We start from the raw sequence: 26,687 nt of genomic DNA, 5'->3' as shown, positions 1-26,687 counted from the left end.
ACTTCACTCATAATCTTCAGATTTTAAATTGAATGGTTTGATTGTTTCATGTGGAAACAGAGTGTAATTAGGTTACAAGGAGGACCCTAATTAGAGAATACTTAGCTTATCATCTTGATTGTGTAATCATTTTCATTAAAAATGATTTATCCCTAGTTGTTAACATGCGAAATTGAAAGAGAGATTGACAAAATTTGTATCTAGGGCTTAAAAGAAGAGAGAATTGGGGAGAAAAACATCTTGCATTTCTGTAAAACCAAATAAAATGCTAAAATCCAGAACCTTCTGTCTCTCTACCTATGTATATATCTTGGGCCTCTTAACAAAGCTATTCATAAATAAAAAACTGGGCTAGGCCCAAATACCAAATACAAAAGAGCTAATATCGACAGCAGCCCAACTTGCTTCATGTAATCCCAACACCCCCCCCCCCTCAAGTTGGAAGGTGAACACACGCCCAACTTGCCAGTCAAAGTGCGATGCTGCAAACCTGTCAAAGGCTTAGTAAAAATGTCAGCCATTTGAGAAGAAGTAGAAACATGAGATAAAGAGATGAGGCCATTGGCTAATTTGGTGCGAATAAAATGACAATCGACTTCGATGTGTTTAGTGCGCTCATGAAACACTGGATTCTTGGCTATGTAAATAGCAGTCTGGCTGTCGCACAAAATAGGAATTGGAGCATCAATAGAAAGACCCAAATCAGATAATAACCGGACCAACCAGGCTAGTTCAGCCATCACCTTACTCATAGCCCTATATTCTGCTTCAGCTGAAGACAAAGAGACGATATGCTGCTTTTTAGATTTCCAACTAAGAAAACTACCACCCAAATGAATGCAAAAACCAGTGACAAAGCGTCTAGATTCATGACAAGCAGCCCAATCACTATCACAACTAGCAAGCAGAGAGAAATCAGGAGAATTACTGAGAAACACCCAAAAGTAGAAGTCCCTTTTAAGTATCGCAAAACATGCAAAGCAGTAGCCATATGTGGGACCCAAGGTGTCTTTAAAAACTGACTCAAATGCTGGACAACAAAATATAAGTCTGGCCGAGTATGAGTCAAAAAATTGAGCTTGCCAACCAAACTTCTATAAGATTCAGGCTTAGGTAATACCTCACCAACATCAGAATGCAACTTGTGAGCAATGTCTAAAGGACTAACCACTTCAAAAGCATCAAGACAATTATACTCAAGAAGCAAATCAGAAATGAACCTCTTTTGATGCAAAAAGACCCCAGACTTGTGATAGAATACTTTAATACCCAAAAAATAGCTAAGCAAACCTAAGTTTTTGATCTTAAACTGAGCATCAAGGAAACTCTTAAGGGCAGAAATTTCAGACAAATAATCCCCAGTTAAAATAATGTCAACAACATAAACTGCTAGAAAAACAGAACAAGACTCAGTTCTCTTAATAAGCAAAGAATAGTCATTTAAAGAGTGAGAGTATCCCCTGGAATAAAGGGCTTGAGACAGCTTTGCATACCACTGTCGAGAGGCCTGTCTTAGCCCATAAAGAGACTTTTGCAGCTTGCAAACTAAAGTAGCAGATCCAGAAGAGGAGGACTCAATAGAAAGGCCCTGAGGGAGTTTCATATAAACTTCCTCATCTAAGTCCCCATGCAAAAAAACATTATTAACATCTAATTGAAACAAAGGTCACTGTTATTTAACTGCAATAGCAACTAAACATCTGACAGTACACATTTTAATCACAGGAGAAAAAGTTTCATTAAAATCAATCCCCTCTACTTGAGTATCACCTCGAACCACTAATGTTGGCTTATATCTTCCAACACTACCATCAACTTTATACTTTATTTTATAGACCCACTTACTGCCTATGGGCTTCTTACCAATAGGAAGCTCAACAATTTTCCAAGTTTGATTTTCTTCTAAAGCCGCAAATTCTTGTCTCATTGCCTCCTGCCAAATAGGAATGGCAGCAGCCTGAGCGTATGAATAAGGCTCCACTAGAACATGTTGTGTAGTGGAAGTAGAGGTAGAGGTGGAGCAAGAAATAGAAGGAGGAAGGTTAACAACATAGTCTTGGAGATGGGAAGGAAGATAATGGGATCTGGTGCTTTTCCTAAGCTCAGAAGGAGGGGGTAATACATTATCAGGTGAGGAAGAAGAAGGCACAGAGTCATCAGAAGGAGAGGAGGTAGCAGAAGGAGGGATAGGAACAAATGGAGAAGTATCATAGAACAAAGGAAAAGAAGGAGAAGAAGAAGAAGGAGTAGGAGCAGAAGAGGGAATCTTATAAGGAAACACATATTCATGAAACACAACATCTCTGGAAAATAAAATAGACTTAGTTTGCAAATTGTATAACTTGTACCATTTTTTGGCAAAAGGATACCCAACAAATACACAAGGAAAAGCTCTAGGGTGAAACTTATCCCTGTGACACTTGGGGACTGTAGCATAACATAAACAACCAAAAGGTCTTAAATGAGAATAAGAAGGGGGATGACCATATAATAATTCAAAAGGGGTTCTTTTGGATAAAACTGAAGATGGAAACTTATTAATAAGGTAAATTGTTGTCAATAAACAATTTCCCCAAAATTTGATAGGAAGATTGGATTGAAACAACAGAGCTCTTGAAGTTTCAAGTAGGTTTCTATGTTTTTTCTCAACCACACCATTCTGTTGTGGTGTGGGGGGGGCAAGTTTCTTGATGGATTATCCCATTATCAGAAAAAAATTGGGTGGCTGATGTAGAAGATCCAAGCTCTAAAGCATTATCACTTCAAATCTTTTGGACAGAAAGTTGAAATTGGGTTTTCACCATGGTTATAAATGTTTTAAGCATAGAAAATGCATAGCTTTTAGAGTGCAAAAAATGTGTCCATGTTGCTCTGCTATAATCATCAACTATGGTAATAAAGTACTTAGCTCCAGAATATGTTTGAGTATGGTAGGGTCCCCAAGTATCAACATGAATAAGTTGGAACAAAGAGGTAGACTGAGAAGAGCTATCTGGGAAATGTAACCTAGGTTGTCTAGCCAAGGGACAAATAGGACATGTAAAAGATTATTTAGCTGACAGGTCATTAGAAATATAAGGTATATTTTTCATTTGCACAAAAGGAACATATCCTAATCTATGATGCCAAAGGACATCATTTTTATTCACAGTCTACTGAACAGTACAAGATGATAAAGGAGAAACAGAATTTGAATTCATAACTGGCTGATTTGCATGCAATGAAAAATTAGCATTTTGTACCACATTATTAAAGACAGAAACAAAATTATCAATATCAGGGACAATAGAATTAGAGAGTCCAGAAGGAGCAAAATGATCAAGGTAGAGCTTGTATAGTCCTTGGTTCATTCTATCAAGCTCCAGAAGCTTCTTCATAGAATGGGCCTGTATAAGTATACATGAGAAAGAAGTGAATAGTACATTACAATTGAACTGGATAATCAATTTGCTCAAAGAAATCAAATTATAATGGAAGGTAGGAATGTACAAGACATGATGGAGGGTAAAAGATGACAACAAAGTTAAAGAGCCTGTGCAGGTAACCTTAACCTTGTAACCATTTGGCAGAGAAACTAGATAGGGGACTGGAAGAGGTGTGATGTTAAAGAGAAGATTATTGTTAGAAGTCATATGATCAGTTGCCCCAGAATTCACTATCCAAACCCTTCCAGCTACACTAGTTAATATGCGCACAATAGAACTACCATTCAAACACATAGGGGAAGAAGAATTAATACCAGCAAAATTGGCAGAGCCCATGAGATTTGGCTGAGAACTAGATTCACTTAGTGTAGACTGTTGGAGTAGGTTCATCAACTGAGTGTACTGCTCCTTGGTCAGTCCAGGAACCAAAGAGTCTTGTCCAGGTGAAGAACATGATGAAGGGGGTTAAGAAATCCCAGAAGACTGCCCCTCAACACTTGCAACAGTACCAAATCTTCTAGATTGCCCCTTTGTAAATTTGAAATTTGGAGGAAATCCATGTAATTTGTAACATTTTTCAATTGTGTGACCAGGTTTTTTTTACAATACTTGCAAGGCAGAGAAACCTTGGTTTGATCAAAGTTCACCTTCTGGCCATTTTGATCAAAATTGACTCTTTGTGTGTACTGCTTTTGAGGTGGAAATTGGGGGGAAGGCTTGTTGAAATTTGCATTAAAAGAAGCTGATTCTGAGTTGAACTGAGTATTAGGGATAACCTGACTCTGTTTTTCATCTTGCAACATGATGTTGTACACAGTATCAAGGGATGGAGCAGGCTGCATCATCAAAATGTTGCTTCTAACCCCTATGTAGACCTCATTGATACCCATGAGAAATTGATCAACCTTATCCTCTTCATTCTCCTCTTGGAGACCCACCTTAGCAGCACAAACACAAGAATTTGCATAACTACTGCACATAATCCCCAATTCATCCCATAGCTTTTTAAGTTTGTTGAAATATGAAGCAATATCAAGAGTCCCTTAGAAAGTAGAAGCAAGTTCTCTCTTTATTTCAAAAACTTTGGTTCTATTAACACTCCCATATCTATTATTCAATTTCAACCAGATACTTTCAACAATCTCGGAATACTGTACACTCTCAGCTATATCCGGTAATAACGAGCTAGATAACCATGATATGATCATATTATTGCACCTATCCCACTTCCTATATTGAGAAAATTCTCGGTAGGTTTAGCACAAGACCCATCTATGAACCCTATTTTATTTCTTGCAGATAACGACACGATCATACTACGTCTCCATCTTCCAAAACCAGTCCCCGAGAATGGCAGAGGAATAAGAGAAATGTCAGGGACATCAGAAGGAAGAAGAAACAACGGGCTAGAGGGCTCAGGAGTATATGTAGTGGCCGAAGATGTTTCAGGCACAGAATTAACCATGGTAGCAAGTAAATTAATAAAAAAACGAGAGAGTATACACCTTCAATAGAACAGCAACATACACAACTACACATGCAACAGGTTATACAGAGAACGAATATACCGAACTTCTTCGCAACCTGAAAAAGCAAAGGCTGTGATAAAGAAAATGCAGCAGAAATCGACTAGCTCCGGTGAAATTGAGACAATGAAACTGAGAGAACACCAAAGCTTTATCCTCGAAAGCAAAACTCGTGCAGCAGAGGAGAAGAAAACCACACAAAACTTCTAAAAATTCTGACGGAAATTGAAAAATCGTGAATTTCCGGCGAAATCAGAAACCTCCGACGAAGACGAAAAACTCAACGAAATCAAATGAGGGTAACACCAGTGGATAGAGAATGACGAGAATCATCGAATTCCCTACTCTGATACCATGTTAAAATACTAAATTGAAAGAGAGATTGACAAAATTTGTATCTAGGGCTTGAAAGAAGAGAGAGAATTGGGGAGAAAGATATCTCACATTTCTTAAAACCAAATAAAATGCCAAAATCCAGAACCTTCTGTCTCTCTACCTATCTATATATCTTGGGCCTCTTGACTAAGCTATTTATAAATAAAAAACTGGGTTAGGCCCAAATACCAAATACAAAAGAGCTAATATTGACAGCAGCCCAACTTGCTTCATGTAATCCCAACACTAGTTTTTAGCAATTTCTTTTGTATTCCCTCCTTACAAATTCTGCGTCTAACACTGCTTAAAGAGAAAGAAAAGCTACTAGAGTTGTGTATATATCACGGTAAAATCTCATTTATTTACTGCGTGGTGAAGTTTAGAGTAATATTTAGGGATCGGATAACATGTAGGTATAATAAAGCTATAGCTTCTATAGTTTATATGAAAACTGAAAGTTCCCATAATGATATTCAAATGAGCTTGGGGTGTGAGGGGGTGGATGAGGCAGTTTTGGGACGAGTTCCTGCATTTATTTTCCAACCAAAGTTAATTAGATTCATACATATTTTAGTGGAGTTGGTTTTGCAATATCAAAGCTGTGCTGGACTTACTTTTGAATAAGCGAATGTGCAGGTAGCTTTCCACGAAAGATAATTGGAATGATGAACCTAAGTCCACCAGACACATGTCACACACTAAATAATATTTATATTGACTATCTCAAAAAAAGAACTTAACGTAACTTACAACAGCATGTTATTTTTCAATTTTATGAATTAATATGATAAGCTTGACGTGATGAGATACTTGTTGTTGTAGATAAATTTAACTAATAGCGTAAAAAAGTATAATAACAGTTCATATAACTTAATACAATCTTCTGTTTTCTTTTTGCTCTACAAGTTAATCTACATGAAAACTGGATCAACGTACTGAATTCCAAACTAAATATTCTTATACTTTTAGTGAATTTTTTAATATAAATACAGAATTTATGTAAAAATTACTGGGTTCACGGGAACCCGTACCCTTTGCTCTACCTCCGCCCCTGTCTTCAAGTCATATAGGGGGGTTAATCAGATATTAATGAATGGCTAGCTACTTCCGTTATTAGTGGATGCCATTGATGGAAGTCACTATCTATTATTCTATTTCAAACCCAATACTCGGGATATTCAACAAGTTTAAGCATTAGCATGTGGTAAGTGTTGGAATAATTCATAATGCAAGTCAATTTTTTTTTTTTGAAATTTCATTTACAACCAATAGCCATGAGTTTTTTATTTATTTTTCATATGTTCTATCTATTTCTAAGTGACCTCTTGCATGAAGCCTTAAAGCCAAGTGTTGAATGACTTTGTGTAAATCTATCATATGTCTTCATGCATGGAAGATAATATACACTTGTTAATATTGGAGCCAAGTGGACTAATATAATGGGACAAGTGTCAAAAGACTTTGGACGCTTGTCATACATGCAACCTCCTTAATTGCCTATATATAGGTTATGGATTAGCCATCATAATCACTAAATCTTAACCAAGAATTCATCTTGCTAATCATTACTTTTCTTCCTACAACATTCTTTAATTTTTGTAACAACTACAGAAAATACCTTCATCTTCTCTTCTTTCTTGACAACTGTTTTGTGCAAATTCTAAACTTTCAGCCACGAGTGCACATGTTTGGAGGTGCTGTGGAACCTTGGGGAGCGACCGACCTTAACGATTTGCACCTAGTTGGGCCGAAATCGCTTTCAAGGCTATGGCTTGCCACGACACAATATTTTTGATAAGTTGTTCTTCTTTCCTTCTTGTTCTTAGTCAATATTATCTACTCATTTTTCTTACAGTCAGTTCACTACTTAATTCATGGAAAGTTTCATTTTATTGCAATGAAGTTATTCAATTATTTTGTGTAATGGAAAAATAACTCAATTTTACTTAAATATCACGAAAGACACTAAATTATCTTTGTATAAAAGAGTTACTCCATTTTACTTAAGATCATAAAAAGTTATTAGAAGGGAATAAACGAGACATTTTATTTGATACGTACTTAGACAATTGAATTACTTTTTGGTTTAAAAAAAAATTGGTTAAGCAACTTTGTGTGATTCTTAAGTAGAGTTGGGTGATTATTTTGTTACAAATCAAAAATAGTTTAGTGACTTAGGCATAGTTGATTGAATTTTTGTTATAAAAATAGTTTAGTTGGTGCACTAAAATAGAGTGATCATATGTGAATTTATCCTGATGTGTTTCTAATGTGAATATAGTGGGAGAACTTTGGTATATTGCACAACTATATTTACTAATATCAAATGCAGATATTAGTGCCCTAAAAGATAAAAGCGAAAAGATTTAAAGAGATTTCATGGAAAAATTTGTTAATTCCATGAAGTCAAAAAAGACAGAATAAAAGAAGAAGCGATGATCGTTAAATTTAGCCATTCTAAAGATTGTTCTGCCGTCCGATTTCACTTTAAGTAGTTGTATACTTGACATTGACATTTCACCTAATACTTTGATAGAGATTCTCAGATTAAGTTTAATAATCCTCCTTTTTGTTTTTAGCTAACCAAAAGAATGTCGAATTCCGTCGTCAAAGGTATGTAGGACCTTGAATTTTCCGAAGACTCTACATTTTAAGACGCAACTTTTTTTATTTATAAAGAAACATAAATTTGTCTAAGCTTTTTCAAGTTGTTGAAATTCTTCTTTTTAGGTGTTTGTCTAAGTTTTTTGAAAATTATATTACAAAAAAAGAAGTTGCATGAATTTCTTTTTGGGGTTGAAGATTATTTTCAAAGAATTTATTTCAAAATACTCTTCTTCCACATGTAAGACACGCAGAGATTTTTCAAAAACTTTTTCCGAATTTGTCCAAACATTTGCCTTTGGAATCTTGTCAGAAGCTTTTTGAAAAATGTATTTGTTAATTTTTTCCAAGACGCTTTTGCACACAAAAATCAAAAATTTATCTTAGAATTGGATTGATGGTGTTTTGGGTAAAAAGTTTTTTTTCCTCTCACAAAATTTCAAGAAAGAAAAATAGATCTCACAAACACATCTTCTCGAAATCATTTTGCACAAACTTATTTTTTTCAAAAGATTACTCAGAAGAGTCAGAACACGTCCAGATGTTGTCCAAACGACTTAAGATATAATACCTAGAAAATTCGCAAGTATTATATGTTAGGGATATAGTAGATATGCCCTAGATTCAATATCATATTTGATGATTTGAACATATTTTTGTGAACGTTATTTGATATAAAATATATATGGCATTTGATATTTTTTTATCATTATTATTAATTGCTTGATTTATTTGATAAGGTCCTTGATTAAATTTTGAGACTTGTCATCGTGATGGAGATCATGATAATGAGAGTGAAGTCTCTTACAATTTAATCTAAATTTTGTTCTTGATCGTAGGATTATTAATTTGGACATTAGTAATCCGATTAGATTAATATTTATGTGATTGTCTTTATGGGATAAAGATTAGTTGATCTCATTAATTAAATCACATAGATAGATGATGCATATAAAGATATGATAATTGAACCGACTCATTGGATAATTCTTAATGGTTAGAATTACCATAAACTGTCAATAGAATATTCTCTTGAAGAATGTGATGTAAGAGTTTCCTTTGACCTGAGATCGTCATAGTAATTGACAAGTTATTTATTGTGCTTTGATACTAGACACCTATGGCCCTAGGGCGATAGTTGAAAGGATATTGGGTACGATTAAATACTTGTAGAATTAGTGATTAATCAAGATGGAATCTGTCAACTCTTGGTAATGAGTTTAATTCATGAATTATAAACGACCAAATTAAGACCTTGGCCAGGGCAATTGAATGAAAGAAGAAAAGAGTCTGTTAGGTCATTCAATGGTCGATTATATTTGACATGAACACATAGTTGGTCGCCTATTAGGATTTGACAGTTAATCATATCCTAGGGTGATCCAGAGCTATAAGGACAGAAGGAATTACTACATTATTCTTTTACTGGTTCTTGAGAGTAAATTGTTTACTTCATTCTATCCGGTCGTTAAGGAATGTTGCTAGACGCCACCCTTGATTAGTATATTAATGTGATCAATTTACTACCGGTTTAGTATTGAACCTATGGGGTTGCACACTAACGAGTGTTCTGATCTTTGCTAAAGGATTAATTACTTTATTATTTGATAATTAAATTAAAGAATTTAATTAGTCAAATAAATTTAGTTATTAGTCCAAATGAAATATTATTATATTCTCTGCTAGCACAAAAGATATAATTAATATTATGAACAAATTAAAGTTTTCTATTTGAAATAGAAAATTAAATTATCTCTTGGTTGAAATATATATATGTAATATATATATTTAGTACTAGTAATTGATATTTATATATAAAAGTTATATATTTAATATTAATTTATTCTTACAATCCAATTTTAAATTGGACATAAAATTCCATAAAGGGATTTCCATGGTTTCATTGGGACATGAAGTAAAAGTCCACATCTGAACAACTAAACTTTGGTTTTCATGTTTTTATAGGAAAATTCCAATACTTGGAATTGGACGTCATAGAAAGTCTATGATCGGCGGCCACGGAAAAACCCATTGAGAATGGGATTACGAATTTTCCACGCAATATTCCATAAAATTTATTTTTGGAATAAATTTTTAGCCTAAGTAAATCATTACCTCAACCCAATAGGAAAAGGGTTTGTAGGTGATGCTATATAAAGGGTGATGGAGAAAATTTATTGTATTAATTCTTGAGAAGAAAAAATACTTTGTGAAAGTGAGAGTGCAACACAAGCCAAGAGAGAAAATACAATTACAAGAAAAGTGTTTCTTGTTCTTCTAATTTTAGTTGAGATTTTTTGAGAAAAATTTTGGAACAAGTTTTTCGTTCAATTTGTTCGCGGGTTTCATTGATCAAAGAGTTGATAGCAAGGATCGGTCTCGGTATGAATATGCATAGAGTCTTCGCACTAAAGAAATTTTTTTGAAACGAGACTCTCTTCACCAGGTACGTCTTAGATCCGATCTTTGACATGTAAATAAATTTTAAACACGAAAAGATCTGCCTAGCATTGTTATTGTCTTCCGTTGCGTGTTACGAACACCTATACGCAATCTTTCATTATATTCTAATACTTTTGTAATTTTCTCGAGAACAAGTTGTCACTAGGTTTGCAAGGATAAGGAGTAAAGGTCCATGTTCATTATATATTTATTTAGCTTCATGTACGAAATAAATGTTTTATTCATAATCAAACGATAAAAAATTATATGAAAAACAACAACACAACAACCCAATGTAATCTCACAAGTAGGGTTTGGTGAGGATAGGATATATGCATCCTTACCGCTATCCTAGAAGGGCAGATAGACTGTTTCCGATAGACCCTCGACTAAAGAAAGGATGGAAGAAGCACTGATGGCAAGAAATAGCAATACAAGATATTTAGAAAACTAAATCTAAGATAGCAAAAGAGAATACGAAAGAAGTATTAATAGCAAGTAATAACAGTACGCGATATGCATTGATAGCAAACTAAGGGAGTGCTGATGGCATGTAATAACAATACAAGATATGTGGTAATAGCAAGCAAAAGATAAAAGGGATACTATACTAACACTAATACTATTGAACTAAGGAACACAAAGGGAAACACTCGACTACCTACTAGCATTCTACCCTAATTCTCAACCTCCACACCCTCTTATCAAGGGTCATGTCCTCGGTTAGCTCAAGTTGCACCATCACTACAAAAAAAATAGTTTATTTGCAGCGGTTTTATTATGGGGGTTATTATTAACCTCCCCAAATTGTATATAATTAGGGGGGTCTTATTAACCTCCGCACTGAAATTCAATTTGCAGCGTTTAGAAACCTCTGCTAGCCTTAGAAAAAATGCGCTAACAATAAAAATCTCCGCTAGCCTTTATTTTTATCTTTCCCTTTTTTTTTCCAAAAATTTCCGCTAACAATAGAAATCTCCGCTCTTCACTCTAACGATTTAGGATTCGCTTTCCAGATTCTTTCTCCTCCTGAAATGGCAAGTTCTCTTTCTCTCTTTAATCTCTCATTGTCTTTCACTCTAACGATTTAGGGTTCACTCTAAGTTGCGATTTATGTGATATCTGATTGCGAAAATATTTGTGCGAAATATTTGTGCATTGTGAAAATAGTTGCGCGAAATCAGTCTCTGCATTGCGAAAATAGTTGATATCTGATTTTAATTCCTCTAAGTTTGATATTTGTGCGATTTTAATGTGAATTTCAGCAATTACAACTCGAATTGAAGCGTGTTTGTCGCCGAATCTCCTGACAAAAGGTACAACTCAAATTGGAGTTCTCTACCCTCTCCTTCCTAATCTGTTTATATCCGATTTTAATTCCTCTAGGGTTTTGATTATGTTTTCCTAATATCTGAATTTCAGTAGTTTCTGCATATGATTTAATTTAGGTTTCTCTGCTCCAATTTCAATAATTTTTGCATGTGATTTCCTTTTTTGTTATAGAAGAAGAAGAAAGTTTTTTCCTCTAACTTCAAAACTCCAGTAATTATAATAGTATTGGGCAGTCATCTTATTTCTGATAGGATGAACTAAGAAGAAGAAAGCTACTAAGAAGAAGTAGACAATTCGGCTTATATAATTTTCCCTCTGTTTGTATGAAGTTGTTGAACGAATTAGAGGGTTTTTTGTGTATTTGTTTATATTTGATGGTTTAACGTCTGAACTCAATCTATGATTTGAAATTGTTAGGTGTTTGTTCTTGTTATTGTTGGGTTTTGGTAGTAATTGTTGTTGTTGTATGATTGATCAAATTGTTAGGTTTGTTATAGCATTTTATTTGAATGTAAAGTGTTATCTGTAGGTTGGCATCAGTGTTTCAGTTAGTGGAGTAAAATGTGCCTAAATAGAGCAGAATGAACACAGAAAAATACATTTGTATTTTGATAGTTTATCTTCTAAACTCATTAAATGATTGGAAAAGAAAGTATAAAGATTGAATCGTTGTTCTCATATTGTTATTGTTGTGTTTTAGTAGTAACTGGCTAATTGATGTTTATTTATGATTCAAATTGTTATATATTTCATTTAAATGCAAAGAATATCTGTATCTGAACTGTTCGACGAGGCCACCTCTGAATTAGTAAGTGAGGTTTTGAGCTGCATTTGTGTATATCTATACCTCTTGAACAAGTTCAGTAGATATAATAGGGCATATTTGGTTCACAACAGATGAAGAATTATGAGAGTAGTGATCAGTAGGGCAGTGAAAAGGGTTGTTTGTATTGGTGCTTGTGGTGGTTGTACTATGAGCATCAACAGGATATTGAGAAAAAATTTGTTGTTGGTTAATTTGGGCAAGGAGGTTTTTCTTAAGCTTCTGTCTATCTGTAGCTTTGTGGTTTTGAAACCAATAAAATACATTTTTCCCTTCAATCTTTCCATAAGAAGACTAGGTGCACCATATAGCATTAGAGCACCACTAAGTAGAAGCTAAATAATTTCCCTAATACAACCACTTCTCTGCTTATCTCATGATGTTGAAAATGAGACAAAATGATTAACAGAACAACCCAAGACACCAAGATTGACTATATCAAGATACTGATAAATATTTCCTTCTAAACAGCATTACCTCAATTTGCAGATGTAAAGCCTTCACATCTTCCACGTAGCTTAGTTAAGCTTACTTTGCTTCTTTCACAACTTGCAGTAGCAAATTTTCTTCTTTATTTCGTCATCCAATAAAAAAACAAATGAGATCCATATTTGATTCTGCCTTTGATATTGTCTCACGACTTTGAGGAAGTCAATACTAGTTCATTGTACGGTGATAATACTTTGTATTACTTTCAATATAGGCTCTAACAAAATGCAATCAGTTTCTTGTTCATTTGTGGTACTTGCTCTGTGACTTTGATTTTGCTTGTCTCATTTTGACATGTAACACTTGAAAGCATAAGTTGTTTAATATTTGTTGAGAAGCTTATTGGTTCATATTTGAACTTTTTTGTATTGAAATTTATATAGTAGTAAGGATAAATTTATGTCGAGTAAAAGTGGTAGCAGAAAAGGTTTACCACAATCAAAATGTATTAAGTATTTTGATAAAATATTTCTACTTTGCTCGCGATGCTATGGTACAACTCTTGTTGCTAGTATTATAAAATTGTTATGGATTGATCAAAAGGAATCATATAGAATCAATCCGTAGATTCGTTTATTTTGTGCAGCTTTTTTTGAATGCTGAATCTCAAAATTAAAAATGTATCCTAATTTTGTCAGTTGTTGTATTCCCTTAGTTTTGTTTGTCACCTGAAGGTATAATTGATGGAAACATAAATTATTCCAGGATTTAAAAATCTTTTCCTTCCCAATGCCTCCAATAAACAATATCTTTTCCAAATAACCAGGATCAGTGAGACCTCTTTTCACTATTACGAGTTAAATTCTCCAGTACGGAGGTAGAAGCTAAATAATCTCAATTGTGGAGTACCAAATGGAGCAGAGATATACAAATCTGTGCCTTTAGTAACATTGCGAATATCCAGGTTTTCAAGAACATTAAAGAAGAATTAGGGCAATACTCATTCTCAACCTTTTAAAACAGATTTCAAACCTTAAATTAGTCCATAAAAGAATGGCAAAACAGTTCAGATTTGGCCAAATTAATCATACCGAGAAGACCGACATGATACATGAGAGGTATATCATCAGCCTGAATTTTTCTCAGCTGCTCGATTTTGTAAATTAAGCTGTACTCTTCCCAACCAGTGAATCCTGAGATTATATCACCTGGCTTAAAGTCTGGATTATCTGAGTCTAAAACTTTGGACACACCAAATCCTTCAATTACCTTTCCAAACGTTTATAGTTAAGATTCATTGCAATAAACTTATGGCCAAGACAAAATAGGAAAAAACGTCTCCAAAATGTCAAATACTAGCATTGTGATCTTTGTACTACATCAAAGTTCAACTATAAATGCAGCTGCTACAACTGGTTTTTTTGTTGCTTAATGTGCGGTGCATGTAACGATTAGCCAGAGGGAATTCATTAGATTTGCTTTTTATGCACCGGTAGCATATGATGTTTTCGAAAGAGCAGTTTTATTTTTCTGCGATTTGTAGTTTGCCACCATCAAATACATCTGTTGGACAGTTGTATTTAACTTGTGACACGGATAGCATATAAATACAATATGTAGTTTTTCTTTTCCAAAAATAGTGGAACTATGATGCTTCAGAAATGTTCAAGAAAATAAAGATTCAACTGTATCCGTTAGATAAACGTAATTGAACTTAGGACACTTTGTATGAGCAATTAAGCATAAGTACACTAAGCATCCAGTAACACTGGAAGCAGAAGGCATTTTCACCTTTCCAGAACCAAAGAAATTATGATGACAATGACAGTGTGACAATAAAGACTCAAATAAACTTCCCACACTGAACCTTACTTATAGCTAGCCAAGAAACACATTGATATTTTCTACAGTACTCTTAGTTTAGTAGTATATATTCATCTGAATATGTTCTCATTGTTGTTCATGCTAGATAATTAGCTAACTTTACATTTCCTTTTATTTAGCTTATAAAATTGTAAAGTATGTCTCTGATCCTATAAAATTGACTGGTTACTAAATTATTTTTCCTCGTAAAAATCTTGTAGGTTATATCAAACTCTCCTGATTAGAAGAGTCCTTACTGGTGGCATACTAACCTGATTTTGGGTCATTAGCTGCACTTCTCAAAGGTTTCAGATCTTTTCAAATACTTTAAATGGATAAATCTTGGATTCGATTGCCAAGGAGCACAAATAAATATTTGTTTGGTTTGAATCAATTTTTAGATTTTGCATTTAAAAATGGAGCTATAGAAGATAGAATAAAATGTCCATGTCCTATATGTGATTTTGTAACGAGGTTGACTAGAGAGATTGTGTTCGATCATTTAATCTGCAAGCCATTCCCTCAAGATTATGTCACTTGGGTTTTTTCATGGTGAAATAAATGTGTTGCAGAACTTTAATAACATAGATGTCACTCAAGATACACTACTTCCCGAAAATCGAGTGGACTTATTGATTAATGAAGCATTTCAGGGCTTAAGACATGAGGGTATTGATGTAGGTTCATCACAAGCAGGGAGAAAAGAAGTATTAAATGATATGCCTGCTTCAAATAGTAAAGACTTTTTTGAGTTGCTTAGAGATGAAAGTCAAGAATTGTATGAAGGTTCCAAGTACTCAAAGGTAGAGTTTTTGTTAAAGTTGTATCATATAAAGAGTTTGTCTGGGCTAAGTGACAAGGGAATGACTATGATACTAGATCTATTCAGAGATGCATTTAAATTTGCAAGTATCCCTGATTCTTTTTATAAGGCCAAGAAAACCATCAAAAAACTTTGTCTTGATTATATAAAGATAGATGCTTGTCCAAATGACTGCATGTTGTATTGGGGAGATGATGCTAATGAAGAAACATGCAAGTATTGTCACATTTCTAGATGGAAGTCTAATGAGAGGGGCAACAGAAATCGCGTGCCTGCTACAAGTAAGAAGAAGAAAAAAAAGCCTGCAAAAATTTTGCGTTACTTTCCACTAAAATCAAGGTTGCAAAGACTATTCATGTGTTCTAAGACTGCAGAGCATATGAGATGGCATGTGGAGCATAGTAACAATGATAGAATAATGAGGCATCCTAGAGATGGTGAGGCATGGAAGAGGTTTGATACAATATATTCTGAATTTTCTTCTGATCCCCGAAATGTTCGATTAGGCCTAGCTAGTGATGGTTTCAATCCTTTTGGAACGATGAGTACTAATTATAACATTTGGCCAGTGGTTTTGGTTCCATATAATCTTTCACCTTGGTTGTGCGTGAAGCAACCAAATTTTATCCTCTCAATGATCATTCCGGGTCTGCGTACGACGAGTAATAATATAGATGTATACTTACAACCCCTTATTAAGGAGTTGAATGAGTTGTGGTGTGGAAACTTGTGATTCATCGAAGAATGAAATATTTAGAATGTGAGTAGCTCTTATGTGGACAGTCAGTGATTTTCCTGGTCTTGATATCTTATCACATACTAATTTTGCATGCCCCTCTTGTAATTTTGACTAAGAACCTTGTCGACTTCCTCATAGTAGAAAATGTTGCTTTATTGGTCATCGTCAATTTTTGGCAAGAAATCACAAATTTAGATTGATGAGGCATCGTTTTTTTGGAGATGTGGAGGAGAGGAATTTACCGAGGAAGTTATCAGAATCAGAAATTTTGCAACAAGTGAAAGAAATCTTTGTTACATTTGGAAGAACAGTAGAGTTGAATGCTAGAAAGAAAGAAATAAACAAAGAAAAAATGGGGAAGGTGCAACCCAGTAGTGGAGGAAAAAAAAGCATATTCTTCAATCTTCCATATTGGGAATTCAACTCGTTGTGCCATAATTTGGACGTCATGCACATCGAGAAGAATATGTTTGACAATATTATATAATGCGTGATCTTTGGCCAGATAAGAAAGAGAATTGTCGCCTTGCTGCATTTGCAATTCCAAAAGAGAAGAGAGTCACCTTCCTTAAAATATTAAAGAATATTTCGATGCCGGATGGTTACTCAAGTAATATCTCTGATTGTATTGATCTGGATCAGAAGAGGATCTTCGGATTAAAAAGTCATGATTTTTACATCATCATGGAACAATTATTGCCTGTTGCAATTCGAAATGTGCTTCCGAATGAGGTTGTTGCAGTCTTGGTAGAGTTTTCTTCCTTTTTTAAAAATCTTTGTTTGAAAAGTTTGAGCCTATCTGCCCTAGAGAAGCTACAAGATCGGATTGTACTCACACTTTGTCACTTAGAGATTTTGTTCACTCCATTTTTCTTCACTGCCATGGTTCATTTAACTATTAATCTAGTAGATGAAGTGATACAAGGTGGTCCAGTACATTATCAATGGATGCATTTTGTTGAAAGGTAAAAATTTGTTATTTCATAACATTCTTTAGATCAAACTTTTAATATTAATTCAAATTGAATGCTTGTTCTAATATTATTTCATTTTCATTATAGTTTGTTAGGTCATTTCAAGTCTCTTGTAGGGAACAAAGCACAACCAGAAGGTTCTATTGCTGAAGGTTATATTGTTGAAGAAGCTCTGACTCTCTGTTCTCATTATTTTGAGGGTATCGAGTCAAGGATAAATAGGCCTAACATGTAAACGATGAGCTAAATCATAATAAGGCTTCTGAAGTATCATCTTTGTTCCCTCAACAAGGTAAACCTATTGGAGGCTCCACAATATTTCCGTTGTCTCCTTTGGAGAAGATTCAAGCTCATCGATACGTGTTACTTAATTGCGCAGCAGTAAAACTATTTATTGAGTAAGAAAGTTTATTGTAATTTATTTTTTAGTAAAATTTTTAAAGTGAAATGATTAAATTAATATAGATGGTTCCTCTGTAGTGAATTTAGGAACTACATTAAAAGGAATTCAAGAGGTCGAAGACCTTCTATAACAGAGGTAGAGAGAAGAGTTAATAAAGCGTTTCCTGATTGGTTTCCAAAACGAGTGAGTGAATAGTATTGCTAATATCTGTTTATGTATAAGTTGTATTAATTTAGATTATTTAATAGAAATAATTTTGTTTGTGCAGATCATGAATCCAGATATATCAAATACAATATCTACTGATTTGGAGTTCTTAGCACAATGTCCAATGCCAGATGCAAGAAGGTTTACTGCATATAACATTAATGGATTCAAGTTTCGGACTGTATCTAGAGAACAAGGATTGAAAACTCAAAACAGTAGAGTTTTTCTTACCTCTAACACCTCTTGTATTGCATCTAATGCTGATAAAAATGCAACACAAGCAGAGTTGCCATATTATGGGAAGTTTGAAGACATAATTAAGCTCAATTATTATGGATGGTTTATAATTGTTCTCTTCAAATGCCAATGGGCTGACACTACTCGAGATGAATGGTTCAAAATAGATGTTTGGAAATTTAATTGTGTTAATTTTTCTAGATTGATTCACACGGGTAATCGTAAGGACCATGATCCTTATATTGAAGCGTCTCAAGCAAATATGGTCTACTATGTTGATGATGAAACTGATAAAGAATGGAGTGTTGCTATGCATCTAAAGCCAAGAGATTTGTTTGACATAGGAGATGTTGATGAAGAAGAAATTACGAGAATGAGCCATACCAACAACAAGAATTGGAACAATTTTTTGATGTTAATTATGAGAATATCCAAGTTGCAATAGAGGAGCATATGTCTCACTAGGAATTAGGCTATTTTATATGAGTGATAAAGATAATTTTCTAAGTACTGGATGTTAATTTTCTACATTTGTGGCAAGCTCTTAGTTTCTTCAAGTTTAAAACGTTATAGTATAGAAACTATTGCAAGGTATGATCGAGATTGCAAGTAACTAGATTATTTGATTGTTTCGTCGTAGCACTAATTCTACATGATTCTATTAATTAGGTACTTCAAAAGTGCTTAATTGCAAATCTCATTGCTCTCTATAAAGCAACTAACATGGTGATTGTATGACTCTTGTACAAAAAAATTTGTAATTAGATTGTTCAATCTTTCATTATTCTGGTATATAGTTTCACGCAGTTTATTTTATTGATTCCAGATATGCCAAGGGCCAAGCGTTACCAGAACTTGCAAAAGTCAGTTCAGCCAGCATCTACTTCATAAGGTGTAGCACAACCTTTATAAACAATTGAATCAACACCTTCACATCTTGATAATACGCGACAGTTGGTATCATTTTGTCACGACCATAAAACGGACCCGGTCGTGATGGCATCTATCGTGAAACTAGGCCAACCGACACAAACCCCCAAATAAAATAAATAGTTATAAGTCATTTAGAGTCATTAATAAGCTAAAAATCCTAAAATATAGAGTACAATAGAACAATGCGGACACAAACACAGCCCGACATCGGGGTGTCACCAGTCATGAGCATCTACAATTCTTCTAAGAGTATGAAAAGACAATGTAGTGTGATACAAAGCTAGTACAAAGTGAAATAAAGATAGGAAGGAGAAGCGCTGGGCTGCGAACACCGAGTAGCTACCTAGTCAACTCCTAACAAGCCTGCTGGAAAGCAAATCAGCACTTGCTAGCGTGACCCGAGACTCCTGGATCTGCACACAGGGTGCACGGAGTAATGTGAGTACACCAACTTAGTAAGTAATAAAAGTAAAGGCAGCTGAGCGATAAGAAAACACGTTAGACACAACATAATGCTACAACAAAATAGTATAAAATCAGAACAATGCAGTAAAAGAGTAAAAGCTCGTAAAAACACTTTAGTTCAATAAAAACCTCTTTAAAACATCCTTCAGTAGTTCAAACAAGTGATGAAAACGTAGAGAAAAGGATAGAAACATAAATCAGCTCCTCGGGCAAAATACCAACAGATCCAGCCCCTCAGGCTACCTCACAATCACTCGTATCAGCCCCTCCGGCAACAACATGAAACAACAACGGCCCCTCGGGCAATATCACATCTCACACTGGGTACCCGCACTCACTAGAGGTGTGCAGACTCTGGAGAGGCTCCTACAGCTCAAGCGCTATATCAATCCATCTCGTGGCATAATTAATCTGGCCCTCGGCCTCATAATCATGAATCGGTACAACACTGCTGCGGCGCGCAGCCCGATCCCATAATATCCTTACAATACAAGCCCTCGGCCTCACTCAGTCAGAAATTTCTCAAGCCACTCGGGCACAGTAAAACATGATGTTCAGCCCAAAATATCATTTAAAATGTCAAAACGGAGTAAATATGGTTGAGTTATGAAAACAGTAGAATACAACATGACTGAGTACAAATATGAAGTCAAAACAGTAAGGAATAGTAGTAAAAATATCCTAAGGTTCCAAAATAGTTGGCACGAGACCCAAATATGGCATTCAGCCCAAAACATGACGATACTTTCAAAAACACAATGATAGCAAACGGTTTTCAATCAAATACGCAGTTTAACAGTCATACAGGGCGGACTAAGTCACAATCCCCAACAGTGCACAACCCCTCGCTCGTCATCTAGCGTGTGCGTCACCTCAAAGTAGCACAACAATGTGAAATATGGGGTTTCATACCCTCAGGACAGCATTTACAATCATTGCTTACCTCTATCCGGTCCAAACTCTATCCCGCGATGCCTTTGCCCCTCGAATCGGCCTTCGGATGCTCCAAATCTAACCAAAACAGATTCATACCATCAAAAATATGCTAAGGGAACAAAGTCCACTCAAAAATAACCCATTTACATCAAAAATCCCGAAATTGGCCAAACCCGACCCCCGGGCCCACGTTTCGGATTCTGACAAAAATCACAATACTAGAATCCTTACACTCTTACGAGTTCATACATACCAAGAATACCAAAATCCGACCATAAATGACCCCTCAAATTTCTAGATTTAGTTCTCCAATTTTCAAGCCCTAACTTCCAATTTTAGGCTTTAGATTCCACAAATGTCATGTTTAATTAGGTAGAAATCACAATAGGATCGAATATTAAGTCCGTAAATCTTACCTCCAAGTGTTTCCCTTTGATTCCCTCTTCAATTTTCCTCAAGAAGCTCCAAAATCGAGTCAAAAATGGTGAACTATGGCCTAAATCGCGAAAGTGGTCTTTTAAACATTCTGCCCAGCGATTCAAATTCCTTCTTCGGGAACACGGTCAATGCCTCGCGTTCGCGAAGCACAAAATCCGCTTTCGATCAAAAAGTCTATCAAATCTCGTTCGAATGACCTGAAATTTTGCACACACGTCACAAATGACACAGCAGACCTACTTCAACTTTCGGAATTCCATTCCGACCCCTATATCAAAATCTCACCTATCAACCGGAAAACGCCAAAATTCCAATTTTGCCAATTCAAGTCTAAACCTACTCCAGACCTCCAAAATATATTCCGATCACGCTCCTAAGTCCCAAATCATCTCCCTAAGTTATATGAATCATCGGAATTCACATCCGAGCCCTTTTTCACAGAAGTCAACATTCGGTTGACTTTTTCAACCTAAGCTTACTCAAAAGAGACTAAGTGTCTCATTCCTTTCCAAAACCTGTCTGAACCCGAACCAACCAACCTGATATCACCTAATACAGCTGAACAAGACAATAAGAAGCAGAAATAGGAGAAACAAAGCGGTAACTTATGAAACGACCGGTCGGGTCGTTGCATCCTGCCCCTCTTAAACAAACGTTCGTCCTAGAATGGGTCAAGAAACATACCTGAAGCCTCAAATAGGTAAGGATATCTGCTCCGCATCTCCAGTTCAGTCTCCCAGGTAGCCTCCTCCACGGGCCGATATCTCCACTGCACTTTCACTGAAACTATATTCTTTGATCTCAACTTTCAAACCTAATGCTCCAAAATAGCTACTGGCTCCACATCATAAGTCAAATCATCATCTAATTGAACCGTGCTAAAATCCAAAACATGAGACGGATCACCAATATACTTCCAGAGCATAGAAACATGAAATACCATATGCACACTCGACAAGCTAGGTGTCAAAGCAAGCTCATAAGCCACCTTTCCAATCCTTCGAAGCACCTCAAAAGGCCAATGCACCGAGGACTCAATTTACCCTTCTTCCCAAATCTCATAACACCTTTCATGGGCAAAACCTTCAACTGAACCTTCTCATCAACCATGTAGGACACTTTCCGAACCTTTCTGTCAGCATAACTCTTTTGTCTCGACTGCGCTGTACGAAGCCTCTCCTGAATCACCTTCACCTTGTCTAAAGCATCGTACACCAAGTCTGTACCGAGTAGCCTAGCCTCACCCAGCTCAAACCAACCAACCGGAGATCTACATCGTCTCCCATACAAAGCCTCATATGGAGCCATCTGAATACTCAACTGATAACTATTGTTATAAGCAAACTCTGTGAGCAGTAGAACTGATCCTATGACCCTCCAAAATCAATGACACAAATGCGCAACATGTCCTCCAATATCTGAATAGTGCGCTCGGACTGCCCGTCCATCTGAGGGTGAAAAGTGGTGCTCAACTCAACCTGAGTACCCAACTCTCGCTGTCCAGACCTCCAAAACTGTGAAGTAAACTAAGTACCTCTATCTAAAATGATGGAAACTGGGACACCATGCAAACGAACAATCTCCCGGATATATATATCTGCCAACCGCTTTTAAGAATAGGTAGTACACACAGGAATGAAGTGCATGGATTTGGTCAACCGATCCACAATCACCCAGATAGCATCGAACTTCCTCAAAGTCCGTGGGAGCCCAACTACAAAGTCCATGGTGATCCGCTCCCACTTCCACTCTGGAATATCCATCTGCTGAAGCAAGCCACCCGGTCTCCGATGCTCATATTTCACCTGTTGACAATTGAGACACCGAGCTACAAATCCTACAATGTCCTTCTTCATTATCCTCCACCAATAATGTTGTCTCAGATCCTGATACATCTTCGCAGCACCCGGATGAATAGAATACCGTGAGCTATGAGCCTCCTCTAGAATCAATTCCCGAAGTCCATCTACATTGGGCATGCATATCCGGCCCTGCATCCTCAATACCCCATCATCACCAATAGTCACATCTCTGGCATCGTCGTGCTGAACTCTATCCTTAAGGACAAGCAAATGAGGATTATCATACTGGCGCTCTCTGATGCGATCAAATAAGGAAGACCGAGAAATCACAAAAGCCAATACCCAACTGGGCTCCGAAATATCTAACCTCACAAACCGATTGGCTAAGGCCTGAACATCAACTACAAAAGGTCTCTCCCCAATAGGAATATACGCCAAACTCCCCATACTCACCGCCTTCCTACTCAAGGCATCGACCACCACATTGGCCTTTCCCGGATGGTACAAGATAGTAATATCATAGTCCTTAAGCAGCTCCAACCATCTCCGCTGTCTCAAATTGAGATCCTTCTACTTGAACAAGTGCTGGAGGCTACGATGATCAGTAAACACCTCACAAGACACACCATACAAATAATGTCTCAAGATCTTCAATGCGTGAACAATGGCAACCAACTCCAAATCATGAAAAGGATAGTTCTTCTCATGGGGCTTCAATTGACGAGAAGCATAAGCAATAACTCTACCATCCTGCATCAACACACACCCAATACCAACTCTCAAAGCATCACAATACACGGTATATGAACCTAAAGCTGATGACAAAACTAACACTGGAGCTGTGGTCAAGGCAGTCTTGAGCTTCTGAAAGCTCTCCTCACACTCATACGACCACCTGAATAGAGCACCCTTTTGAGTCAACTTGGTCAAGGGTGATGCTATAGATGAAAATCCCTGAACAAACTGACATTAATAACCCGCCAAACCAAGAAAGCTGTGAATCTCTGTGGCTGAGGACGGTCTGGGCCAACTCTGAACCGCCTCTATCTTCTTCAGATCAACCTGAATACCCTCACTGGACACCACAAGCCCCAAGAATGCCACTGAACTAAGCCAAAACTCACACTTGGAGAACTTTGCATAAAGCTTCTCCTCCCTCAATCTCTGCAACACAACTCTCAAATGCTCCGCGTGCTCCTCCTGACTACGCAAGTATACCAGAATATCATCAATGAAAACTATGAAAAACGAGTCGAGATAAGGTCGAAACACGTTGTTCATCAAATGCATGAACGCTGCTGGGGCATTGGTCAGCCCGAAAGACATCACCAGGAACTCATAATGACCATATCGGCTCCTAAAAGCTTTCTTCAGAATATCCGAGTCCCTGATCTTCAGCTGGTGATACCCTAAATGAAGATCAATCTTGGAGAACACTCTCGCTCCCTGAAGCTGGTCAAACAAATCATCGATACGAGGTAAAGGATACTTGTTCTTGATTGTTACTTTGTTCAATTGCCTGTAATCAATGCACATCCTCATCGTGCCATCATTCTTTTTCACAAATAGAACATGCGCACCCCAAGGCGACACACTAGGCCGAATGAAACCCTTATCAAGGAGTTCCTGAAGCTTCTCCTTCAACTCCTTCAACTCCACTAGTACCATACGATACGGTGGAATAGAAATGGGCTGAGTGCCCAGCACCAGATCTCCTCCTTAATTCTTTGGAGGTGATGCTCAGCCAAAGATAACTGGGCTCGAGCAATATCTTTCTCCGAGGTGAGGCGGTCCATGTTCTACTTCCACCCCAAAGTCTCTACCTCCTACATCTTGGCCTCCTCGCGAAGCTGCTGGATCTTTTTGGCCTTCTGCTAAACCTGCAGGATCAAAGTATTAGTTGTCATCCCCGAATCAATACATCGAACTTCTACGAAAACTCTTTATTACCTGTTCGATTAGGTCGGTCTACTCTTTGTGAGCTTTGGCCAGTTCAGCTCAGAGGTCCTTGATCTCCTCTTCTTTTTGCCCTCTGAAGAGTTTGAGGGCATCTCTCTCCTCTGTGAGCATTTTGAGATCGGCTTCACATCGGTTCAGCTCAAACTAGGAATTGGAAAATGCTTCCCGATTAAGCGTCATGGCCTATGTAGGAAAAAAGAAAATTAGGCAAAAGGAAATAAAGGCAAATGTAAAACTAATAATAGGAGATGAAGTCTACCTGGTTTAGAAGTCGCTGAGCCTCATCGAAAATGATCGATGCATCCTGGTCGAAAACATCTTCGACCCCCGTGAAGTAGCCACGGAATAAGTCCACCCCTTCATGGGCTATTCCCACGTCGGGGGTCTCCATAGCCTGGACTTCCTGAATTTGCCCCTCAAAAAATATGGGGAAGAGAGGTGAATCACCAATATCAATTGCCCCGAGCGAGGCACTTGGGGCATTCTCTCCTTTTCGGAGGGACTTGGAACCGGACCCTTCAGGCACACCCGCCAATTGTTCGTCACGGGGGGAAATATCTTCAACATCCGATGACTCGGGGACATTGCTCGAACCATCTTCCGAGATCTCCTCGGTCCGAAGCTGAGCCTCCTCGACTATCACCGGCTCAACTGCCTTTGAGGCTTCGGCGCTCCCCCTCTTTCGAGCCAACAGCTCATAGTCAACATCTTCTTTCTCCTCTTCTTTATCTTATAGTCGCTGGGCTATGTCGGCAGGCAGAGCGGCGGTGTCATTCTTCGACTTACGATCTTTGCTCTTTTTAGGCTTCAGAGTCTCAGAGGTTGAGACTCTTTTTCTTTTCTTCTCCTTCGATGGCTTCGGGATCGGGGGCGGAACCTCCTCTTCCCCGGATGGGAGCCTTATGATGGCATCTTTCCCAAGGCCTATATGAAAAGAAATCAAGTAAACATAATAGGAAAAAACATTTTAAAGTCATCAGATACATGAAGAAAAGGCTTACCGTGATTTTTGGCCTCCCATCGGCCCCTTGATAAATCGCGCCACGAGCGCTCAGCATACAAGGAGGTCAAAGCTAGGGTCCGAACCCAGCTCTCGAGGTCCGGAATCGCACCAGGCATCCAAGCGACTGCTACATCACAAAAAATGAGGTTAGTAAAAAGAAGTAAAGGAAACGAAACGGTGAATAAAAGCCAAAGGAAGGATCGAACTTATGCTCCATATTCCATTTCTCGGGAAATGGCATCTTCTCGGCCGGAATTAGGTCGGAAGTTTCCACTCGAACAAATCGACCCATCCACCCTCAATCCTTGTCCTCGTCTATGCTCGAGAACAACACCTTGTTGGACCGATGTTGAAGCTTTATCAACCCATCTCGAAAAAGATGGGGCCTATATAGCATGATGAGGTGGTCGAGGGTGAAAGGCGTCCCTTATTTTTTGCTCGCGAAAAATCGAAGAAAAATGACAATCCGCCAAAAGGAAGTGTGGATCTGGCCTAGGGTTATTTGGTATTGACGACATAAGTCGATGATAACGGGATCGACAGGACCCAACGTGAAAGGATAAGTGTAAACACTCAGAAACCCTTCCACATGGGTAGTAATGTCTTCCTCTAGAGACAGAATCACCACCTCTTTCTTCTCCCAGTGGTAGTCCTCCTTGACCTGCTCGAGGTTGCTCTCTGTTATCGAGCACATGTACCTAGACATCGGCTCATACCGGCCAAGGACAAAAGAAGTTTTCTCGACTTTGAAGTCAGAAGAAAGATCACATCCATCTCAGGAATGTATTCCTTAGGGCGCGGCTCCACCGGTGTTTTATCGTCGGTTGGCCGCAATGAAGAAGCCTTTTTCCTTTTGAGGAATGGTTTTGAATATTTTTGTCATTTTTATATGAATTCAGAGAAAGAAGAAGATCACATTTGTAGTTTTGGAGAAAGGTTGGTAACGAGG

General features: G+C 37.1%; 3 protein-coding genes across 5 annotated transcripts; 2 read left to right on the top strand and 1 right to left on the bottom strand.

Annotated features, from left to right (window-relative positions):
• Positions 1-207: 207 nt before the first annotated feature.
• Positions 208-15,106, bottom strand: LOC138885306 (uncharacterized). The gene is made up of 11 exons (XM_070166242.1): positions 15,092-15,106; positions 14,048-14,225; positions 4,994-5,009; positions 4,644-4,930; positions 3,935-4,467; positions 3,546-3,833; positions 3,167-3,386; positions 1,846-2,427; positions 1,126-1,650; positions 491-1,030; positions 208-248 (listed from the first exon to the last, which is right to left on the bottom strand). Exons 1-11 carry the CDS (start codon positions 15,104-15,106, stop codon positions 208-210), a joined length of 3,225 nt encoding a protein of 1,074 aa, XP_070022343.1.
• LOC104244259 (uncharacterized) lies at positions 6,882-17,086 on the top strand. 3 transcript variants are annotated; one of them, XM_070168109.1, is made up of 3 exons: positions 6,882-7,124; positions 11,638-11,688; positions 15,041-17,086. In XM_070168109.1, exon 3 carries the CDS (start codon positions 15,350-15,352, stop codon positions 16,373-16,375), a length of 1,026 nt encoding a protein of 341 aa, XP_070024210.1. In that variant the 5' UTR covers positions 6,882-7,124; positions 11,638-11,688; positions 15,041-15,349; the 3' UTR covers positions 16,376-17,086. The 3 variants fall into 3 exon arrangements, with proteins under 3 accessions (XP_070024210.1, XP_070024211.1, XP_009797948.1); XM_070168110.1 differs by lacking the exon at positions 6,882-7,124 and adding an exon at positions 9,758-10,376; XM_009799646.2 differs by lacking the exon at positions 6,882-7,124 and adding an exon at positions 9,758-11,409.
• Positions 17,087-17,598: 512 nt separating this feature from the next.
• LOC104244258 (uncharacterized) lies at positions 17,599-18,688 on the top strand. Its single transcript, XM_009799645.2, has 3 exons — positions 17,599-17,753; positions 17,836-17,941; positions 18,027-18,688. The coding sequence occupies exon 3, from the start codon at positions 18,030-18,032 to the stop codon at positions 18,645-18,647; it is 618 nt and encodes a 205-aa protein (XP_009797947.1). The 5' UTR covers positions 17,599-17,753; positions 17,836-17,941; positions 18,027-18,029; the 3' UTR covers positions 18,648-18,688.
• Positions 18,689-26,687: the final 7,999 nt, after the last annotated feature.

This window comes from Nicotiana sylvestris, chromosome 2 (genome assembly GCF_000393655.2).
Source record: "Nicotiana sylvestris chromosome 2, ASM39365v2, whole genome shotgun sequence".
Classification (NCBI taxonomy): Eukaryota; Viridiplantae; Streptophyta; class Magnoliopsida; order Solanales; family Solanaceae; genus Nicotiana; species Nicotiana sylvestris.
Note: the sequence above shows the minus strand (reverse complement) of the source record. Positions and strands in the feature narration are given on the sequence as shown.

What these genes read in the sequence shown, in the direction of transcription:
- LOC138885306 (XM_070166242.1), bottom strand. An exon ending in CAATATAGGAAGTGGGATAG is followed by an intron (nt 4,468 to 4,643) that starts GTGCAATAATAT and finishes CTACTTTCTAAG; the next exon opens with GGACTCTTGATATTGCTTCA. An exon ending in TGGTAAGAAGCCCATAGGCA is followed by an intron (nt 1,651 to 1,845) that starts GTAAGTGGGTCT and finishes TGTTTCAATTAG; the next exon opens with ATGTTAATAATGTTTTTTTG.
- LOC104244259 (XM_070168109.1), top strand. Translation starts at nt 15,350, where the DNA reads ATGTCACTTGGGTTTTTTCATGGTGAAATAAATGTGTTGCAGAACTTT.
- LOC104244258 (XM_009799645.2), top strand. Translation starts at nt 18,030, where the DNA reads ATGAATCCAGATATATCAAATACAATATCTACTGATTTGGAGTTCTTA.